This window comes from Macadamia integrifolia, chromosome 14 (genome assembly GCF_013358625.1).
Source record: "Macadamia integrifolia cultivar HAES 741 chromosome 14, SCU_Mint_v3, whole genome shotgun sequence".
In the NCBI taxonomy this organism is placed as follows: domain Eukaryota; kingdom Viridiplantae; phylum Streptophyta; class Magnoliopsida; order Proteales; family Proteaceae; genus Macadamia; species Macadamia integrifolia.
Window position 1 is genome coordinate 22,178,518 of NC_056570.1, and position 8,673 is coordinate 22,187,190.

The window sequence follows — 8,673 nt, forward strand, 5'->3', positions numbered from 1 at the left end:
GATTTTTTTCAATATCGATTCATTTTGATTGGCTTTGATCCATCTTATCGGTTGATCCGATCAGTTTTTTCAGTTTGGGATCTATTTTGACCACCTAGGCCAAATGGCCCAAATAAACTCTAAAACACTTCTAGCTAGAAAATCAGAAATTATACTAAACCGACCTTGACAAGACTCTCTCCCCCCAGGTGTAGAACCGGATCTGGTTCTGATTCAGTGGACAAGATTTGACCCATGTACACCACAAGCGTCACAGGAGACTTTCATACTCACACTGTACAGTAACAAACTTCACTTCGCGTTTCAAACAAGTTAGTGAGTCACCCACCAGATTCCATCGTTTTCGTCTTCGTTCTCTTCGCGACTCATTACTTCTTGGTTAATTAATACTCAAAGAAGAGGTTGCAGCTTTGAAAGTGTAGAAGAAGATTGTAGAGAATAAAATTCTCCAAATAAAGAAAGAGAAAACAAAGAAACCCCACCTCACTTCACCAACTACCCAGTAGTTAAATTCAAGACTAAGCAAGCAAGCAACCAAAACCACAACTGTCGGCAGACAATCATCAAACCCAGAAGAGAGAGATCTTCAGAAAAAGAAAGATCAAAGCAGGGGAGGCGGAGGTTTCAGTTCAGCTCAATTGGTGAGTAAAATTGAAGAAACCCAGAGTGAAGAGTTCTAATTCAGCTCAATTCAGTTTTGAGTTTGGGGTTTGGGTCGGTGTACTTCAATGTTGGTTCAAGATCGTTCATTGCCAAAACCACCTAAATCCCAGATGGGAGCTTATCCAGATCGCTTCTCTGAGCCCAAAAGGTTCTATTTCTCAACATGGGTCTCTGTGAATTTCTGCAAAATCGTTGCTTTTGCGGTTCTAGTCGCCACTGTCGCTGCATTATTCTTCCTCAACAATGTGGGCAACTCTGCAACTCTCCTTGAAGCGAGAGCGAAAGAGCTTGAAAAGATACCTTACCCTAAAATTAACTGGAATGGGATTCGACCCATTAAAGATAAGTCCACACCTTACGCAGCTTTTCGCTCCGAACGTTGGATCGTTGTCTCTGTCTCTAATTACCCAACAGATTCGCTTCGCAATCTTGTGAAAATCAGGGGTTGGCAGGTCCTCGCCATCGGCAATTCCAAGACCCCCTCGGATTGGAACCTCAAAGGTGCAATCTTTCTGTCTCTAGAACAACAGGCTAACCTAGGGTTCCGAGTTGTCGATCATCTCCCTTATGATTCCTATATTAGGAAGAATGTTGGGTATCTCTTCGCAATCCAGCATGGAGCCAAGACGATCTTCGATGCAGATGACCGTGGGGAAGTGATCGATGGTGATCTTGGCAAACATTTCGATTTGGAATTGACTGGTAAGGAAGCGAGGCAGGAGCCGATCTTGCAGTACAGCCACGAGAACCCAAATCGAACGGTTGTGAACCCATATATTCATTTCGGGCAGCGGTCGGTCTGGCCGAGGGGTCTGCCATTGGAAAATGTTGGAGAGCTCGCACACGAGGAATTCTATACTGAAGTTTATGATGGTAAGCAGTTCATCCAGCAAGGAATTTCGAATGGTCTCCCTGATGTGGATTCGGTTTTTTATTTTACGAGAAAGTCTGGTTTGGAAGCTTTTGATATCAGGTTTGATGAACATGCACCGAAAGTGGCTTTGCCACAAGGTATGATGGTTCCACTGAATTCGTTCAATACGATTTTTCACTCTTCTGCATTTTGGGGTTTGATGCTTCCTGTATCTGTTAGTACAATGGCTTCCGATGTCTTGAGAGGTTACTGGGCACAGAGGCTTTTGTGGGAAATTGGTGGTCACGCTGTTGTTTATCCTCCTACTGTTCATCGATATGATAGGATTGAGGCATACCCATTTTCAGAGGAGAAGGATCTTCATGTGAATGTGGGTCGTTTGATTAAATTCTTGATTTCATGGAGGTCTTCCAAGCACAGGTTGTTCGAGAAGATCTTGCAATTAAGTTATGCGATGGCAGAGGAGGGGTTCTGGACTGAGTTGGATGTGAAGTTCACTGCAGCTTGGCTTCAAGACTTGCTGGCTGTTAGGTACCAGCAGCCGAGATTGATGTCGCTGGAATTGGATCGGCCACGGGCAACAATAGGTCATGGGGATCGAAAGGATTTCATGCCACGGAAGCTTCCTTCTGTGCACCTTGGCATTGAGGAAACGGGGACTGTAAATTACGAGATAGGGAACCTGATCCGATGGAGGAAGAATTTTGGCAATGTTGTGCTCATCTTGTTCTGTAATGGGCCAGTGGAACGCACTGCTTTAGAATGGAGATTGCTTTATGGGCGGATATTCAAGACTGTGGTCATTCTCTCAGAGCAGAGCAATGCAGATCTTGCTGTTGAACAGAGCCAATTGTGGCAGGGATACAAGTGAGTTACTAACATAAGTTTTCTTTCTTAACCATCATGTTTCAATTTATCAAAAAGCTATTTGATTATCTATGCAGGCAAAGGCTAGTCATTTTCCATTTATGGTTTTAGTTCAGTGAGGATGCGCTTTAACACTCTTTCAATTTCAGTTTGTAATTAACTTGATAATCATTTATGAGCTTGTTATTGGCATGAATGCCCTCAGACACATGTCTGGTCATTAAAAAGGAACAACTTATTTGAGGGCATCTTCATTGAACAGGAAAATTTTTCCAGTACTTCTGGTCTCATTGACAAGATCCAGGTGGCAGGGATTGTGATTCCTGTGCATATGTAGTATCTTAGGAATGTTCTATCAGGATTTCTTCTGAACTGCTGCCCTGTTCTGTCCTCTTTCATAATTTTGAGATGTTATCTCCTTTGGGACATATGAGGAGAGACCTAAGTCTATAACTGATGAGAGGATACTATAATACTGTTACCCATCATAATGAAGCATATTGTTTCTTCTGCGTGACAAATGCAATGTTAGTGACGTCCCTACGATAAAGTGTTGCTTAATAAAAAAGTTCTTTTAATTTTGATTGAACCAGATTGCACTAAAGATTTTGAAGCCCATCAAGGGGCTTCTTGTTAGAGGAATTTATGGTCATAGTTGTCTACACACTACTATCAGAGTTATGTTCTTGCTTTAAAATTGACCGGTTTTAATTTCTCTCTTGTCTGTCCATGCTGCGTATTATCTCCTTTAGACCATGTCTTATTTGTGCATCTATGATGTACACATTGTCAAACATGCAATTTTTATTTTATTTGGTCTGCTGGACCTTTTGTAGTCTTAGTTGTAGTTGTAGTTGTACTATATGAACAGGTAACAGAGCCATCATAAAGGACTGAATTATCAATGGTGCTGAAATTGATGGCCACTATGCTTCCATTGTAATCTTTTCTATTGATTTCTTGGTAGTTAGTTTGATAGCAAAAAACCAATGCTGTGTTTTGCTATTTATCTTTCATAGACATAGGCCAAAGGAAATGCTCTGAAGCGTGAAGTAGGAGATCTAGTACAACAAATATATGGGGATTTGGGAGAAAATGATGTCTCAATTATGCCTTGCTGTGAAGTTATAAGTGGCGTTTTATGACACAAACATATTATTTGGAGTGGTCTGCCTTGTCATATAGTCTCTAGTTTGTCCTGGAAACTCTATTTATCATGTTGGAGTTCAAGGGAGATTCCAGTAAGCCCAATCATGTTTCCAAATGAGCTACCCATTTTCAGCTTTGCTTATCACGCTTACCAATTGCTACTGAAACTAGCTTATGAAGTCCATAGACCCAACTTCAGTTCACCTACGTAATGAGTTTTCAGTTATTTATGTCTTGATATATGTGTTTTTTATTTGGCGTGCTAGTCTTAATGTGATTATTAGTTTGGTTTTTAATTTTCATGGAATGTTTATATTGACTACTTATATAGTGGTACTCGTCTTTGAATAGTTCTTTAATTATTTGAGATTTTGAATTTTCTTCATTTTTTTTTTCTATTCTGTTTCCATGTGTTGAGAAGGGACATCGTGAAAGGGTATTACAACTATTTATCTTTTCAGAAGTCCTGCCAAGGACAATTGGTTAAGAATTTTCAACAGATTTCTGCACTTTTCTCATCCTAAAACAAAAACTAGAGGATGATGTTTATGTGATTATGTAGGTGTTGCATCAGTCGGTTACTTTTACGTCCTGTTGTAGGTGGTTAATTTCTGCAAAGCTTATAGGTAGGTAAGAAGTGAATAGTATATGCTTGTTTTAAGGAGATTTCACAATTCTAGTCTGTGTTGGTTCCATGTAATGGGATCTTGGTTCAGTCCTTGAAAGTCAGAATCCTCAATAGACAGGATCGCAAGGAGGTGAGAACTACAAAACTGAAGTCAGTTTAAGCACTGTTTGTCCCTTATTATCAGCAACCAAGAACATTCAGGAATCTGCCAGAACAACAACAAACTACGAGATCAACTTACGAACATATAGGTGGATAAATTTAGAAGAAAAAATTGCAGAATAAAGGAAAAATTAAGAAAGAGATAAGAGGGATACGACCAAGAATTCTCACCAAGGTCAAGGTTAGCATCTCACCAACTAGAACAAGGTATCTCACGAAGCAACCCAGCATCTCGCTAGGTTCCACTTCATCTCACAGCTATTGGCATAAAACCAGAAATCTTATGCATCTTTTTAACTGGTTCAAAATACTTACAGGTAACCTTTTTTTATAGAGTGGCTGGTACTCTCATCGGGACTTTCTCCTAGACTCTTTGACCATTTAATGAACTACAAATGTTCAAGGACGCACACAATTATTAATGAATTGATTTACATTTTCAACAGCTTCCACAACCATCAATGAACGAATTATTGCTGAAATAATATCTTCTAAGACTTCAGATAATTGTTGGAACCAACTAGATAATTCCTCTCAAATTCTGCACACATGCATTAATCACCTTTGGCCTTTCTTTGACTAAGACTTAGACTGGATTAATTAGAACTTAATTCAAGGAACCGCAGGCTAAGGTAGAGAGGCCTTGCTCTTCCCTTTTTGTGAAGATACTGCTTGGAGTAGAACTTATCTTCATTATCGTATGAAACCTGACCTGAAAAGCTCTTTACTGATTTAGACCTTCAACATGCTTAGTGTTCCATGTTGTTTCCATCCCCCCCTCCCCCCCCCCCCCCACCTTTTCAGGTCCTGACCAACTTTGGTCATAGTGTCTTTTTAACATTTTTTATGTGTTTTTAATCTAGTGGAAGGCTTTGAGCATTTGGTTATTTCTTGCTTCAATTTAGATGCCCCAAGTTAAGTTTGTCCAACCAAAAGCCATATTTCGTTTGTCAATTTTGACCAAACTACACAATGGAAAAGAAAACTTGAAATGGAAATGGAGGATAAGAAGTCAAAATAATAAAATATTGAGAGCCCCCTAAGCTCTTCTTACATTGAATGTTATCATTCATGTGACACAGTTATCTTCTGGTGCTGTTCAACACTAGATGAGCTTCTTTTTCCCCTTTAGCATCATTTCAGTAGGCTGACTAATGTATACAACTATACATGTCCTCAGTATTGCAGGGAACTCAAACCTTGGTCCAATGAACTCAATAAATTCATGGGAGACTCCATCTTAAGTGCATCTTTTTGAGATCCGGAATAGTAAATTGTTTTTGAGTCTTTTTTTCTGCATTGGAAGGAAGCATTTCTGGTTAATAAGAGAAAGCTGATATAGTTGGCATACCAGTAGATGTTGGCAATGTCGACAATTCATTAGAGCTGCGGCATTGTGATTCTGCTACCTTTTAAAGGATTCTAATCTTGTGTCTATTTGGCTCAACTTCATGCCAAGTAACTATCATGTGGATGCATTCATTATGTGCAACTTCATTGGTACATGGTAAGAGAGTCAAGATGTCCATGTTCTGAAGCCTGACTGCCTGATTGGTTTTCCTTCTTGTTTGTTATTTACATAATTGAGTGGCTATTGTTTCCCCCAGCCATAGTTTAAACTGTTTCTTTTTAACTTTGTTCCCTTGATCCTCCCCCAAAAGAACTAGCTTATAATCTTCTATATGAGATTTTCATAATAGTCGATGGTTGAAGCACCATGGACCAACCAAAACTGCACAAACATTCATGTTATAATGATGGTGTTAGATACTTCCGTTATCACCATCATTATAACATGTTGACAAAGATATATACTATTTCTCTTAATTGAAAACAATGCAATACTATATGATAGCATCACTTTACTGTACTACTTTTCTGTTATCAATCTACATAGTACAATAGAGATACCAATCCTCTTCATTCTTCCGGCAAGATTCAACTTACAATCTTCTACTGGTATTTTACAGGTTTCTCCCCAAGATATTCAGCAGGTTCACAAGTGCAGAAGGATTTCTATTCCTCCAGGATGATACCATTCTTAACTACTGGAATCTGCCTCAAGCAGATAAAACTAAACTTTGGATCACCGAGAAGGTAATAGAAACTCCAATCATGGCCCCTGAGAACCCTGATCAAACTCTTAGTATCTTCTCTCACAAACACTATTTTGTAACCTTTATTCTCAGGTTCCTGAGTCTTGGGTCACTGTCTCAACCATTGGGAACAACTCGGCATGGTTTGCAGCACAGGCACAAATGGTGAAGAAAGTTGTTAGTACAATGCCTGTTCACTTTCAGGTTAGTTACAAGGAAAGCAGCATCAGCAAGCATAGCCTGATCCTCTGCGGTTCTGAGGTATTTTATGTTCCCCAGCGCTTTGTAGGGGACTTCGTGGATCTTGTAGGTTTGGTTGGTGATTTAGAAATCCATCACAAGGTTGCAGTACCCATGTTCTTCATGGCAATGGATTCACTAAGTAATTTTGACTCAGTGCTGAATACAATGATTTACAAAACAGAATTACCATCTAACAATTCTTCAAGCATATATTCTGCTCAAGTAGCTGCAGTGCATCCATGGAATGTCTCCAATGAACCTGATTTTATAAAGTTGATCAGAATCATGGCAACAGGAGATCCCCTTCTAATGGAGCTGTTTTGATTTCTGGGGAAGTCTTTCAGTTAAGCACACGGAGGAGGAAATATGTACCATTTTGGTTAATTTTACACCAAATTCTGTATTTTATTTTTATTTTTATTTTTTTGTAAAATTTTGAGGGACGGGGAAGGTTTTTCCATTTCTTTTTTTTTTTTTTATAATATTTTTTGTAGATTTGTCATTAATGTTGTATTATTCATTGCTGGGTGGAAATTCCCCCGTAACAGATGTGCCTTCTCAAATTAATTGGCTTAAGCATATATGAAGAGAACCTCTCCTTCACAAATTTTTATTTATTTATTTTTTTTTTTATACCATAGGGATCAATTTCATTAGCAAGGTCACATATAACTGTAGAAGAAGAGTTGATAATACGTAGACCCCTGTTAATCAACTCAACTCTACTCTATCCCAAGCTACATTCTATAATCAACCGATCTGAAAATAAGGTAATGACATCCATGATAGGCTGTCTTGATGAAGTGTGGAAAATTTCATGGGAGACGGTTCTTTGAGCAGGCAATATAGAGGAATACGCCAATGAGGTGCGACTGAATGGTTTCGCACCAGAGAGAGCACCAAGCCAGTTCTTTTCATATGAAGAGGAGAGAGAGAGAGAGAAAGGGTTGTACGTACCCTCCCCTAATAGCGCAGAGAACATTTCCCCAAATTTTTTTGTTCTATTAACACACACCCCCCCCCCCCCCACCCCCTAAAAAAAAGAAAAATTGAAATAAAAGCATAAGAATGTAGGAAGCTCCATGCCCAATCTAGTGCAGTGCATTGCCTTTGAAAAAAAAAATTAGTGGAGTGCATTGATACTTGCATACATTTCTGGTGTAGCTAAAGGATTGAAATGGCAAATTTGCTTTCTGAAGCGAAATGAATATCTTTAGCAGATAAGCAGTCTTATCAACCAACAGTTAAAAACAAAATGAATTTCTTTATGATCAGTTGTTAGAAATATGTAACATTCTGTTTCTTAGTACACAAGTTGATTGTAGAAGCTCACAATGTAGCATGTAGTTCACTAGAAAAAATCGCTCATCTAAAGCACAGCTTAAGGGAAAAAAATTCTCAATTAAACAAGCTGAGATGGGTGGCAATGGTCTATCAGTTGCTTGACTCAATGCTCCCAACCCATCTAGCGTCGGTTTGGCCAGCTAAACCCAATGAGATCCCATTTGTTAATTAGACAGATTCAGTTGGGTTAGAGCTGCACCCTAAGACATGCTGAGCTGCAAAGGTGTGTACTTTATTCTAGATAATGAATCCTGGCACATCCTTCCATAAATATATTTAAAAAAAAAAAAAAGATCCCTTCCAAGCATGTCCAGATTGGCTCCATTTTCTATCTTTAATTTGTTCATTTTGAAAGCAGATCAGTGAAACAGAAAACATAATACCAAACCAATGTTATGGGAACAATAACTTCAATTACAATTCAGTTATATTAATGGAGTTGACTCCCATTAAATGGTAGTGTGCCTCGGTAGTAAAGTTCGCAGGAAATCGTTCGAGAACTGCAGGATCTGATTTCCATTCTGCCTTCATCTTTGGTAGAGGCACTGTCACTAGCCATTGTGGCCAAAACACAGGGAAAAATGAGAACCAATTCAGGATTTAGTAAGATGCGCAATGACTCCCTAAATTTTTCCCATGAGAAAAAA

At 38.9% G+C, this 8,673-nt stretch overlaps 1 protein-coding gene across 1 annotated transcript; it reads left to right on the forward strand.

Annotated features, from left to right (window-relative positions):
- The first annotated feature begins 288 nt into the window (after positions 1-288).
- Positions 289-7,299, forward strand: LOC122062172 (probable glycosyltransferase STELLO2). Its single transcript, XM_042625878.1, has 3 exons — positions 289-2,404; positions 6,314-6,440; positions 6,533-7,299. Exons 1-3 carry the CDS (start codon positions 729-731, stop codon positions 7,004-7,006), a joined length of 2,277 nt encoding a protein of 758 aa, XP_042481812.1. The 5' UTR covers positions 289-728; the 3' UTR covers positions 7,007-7,299.
- The last annotated feature ends 1,374 nt before the right edge of the window (positions 7,300-8,673 follow it).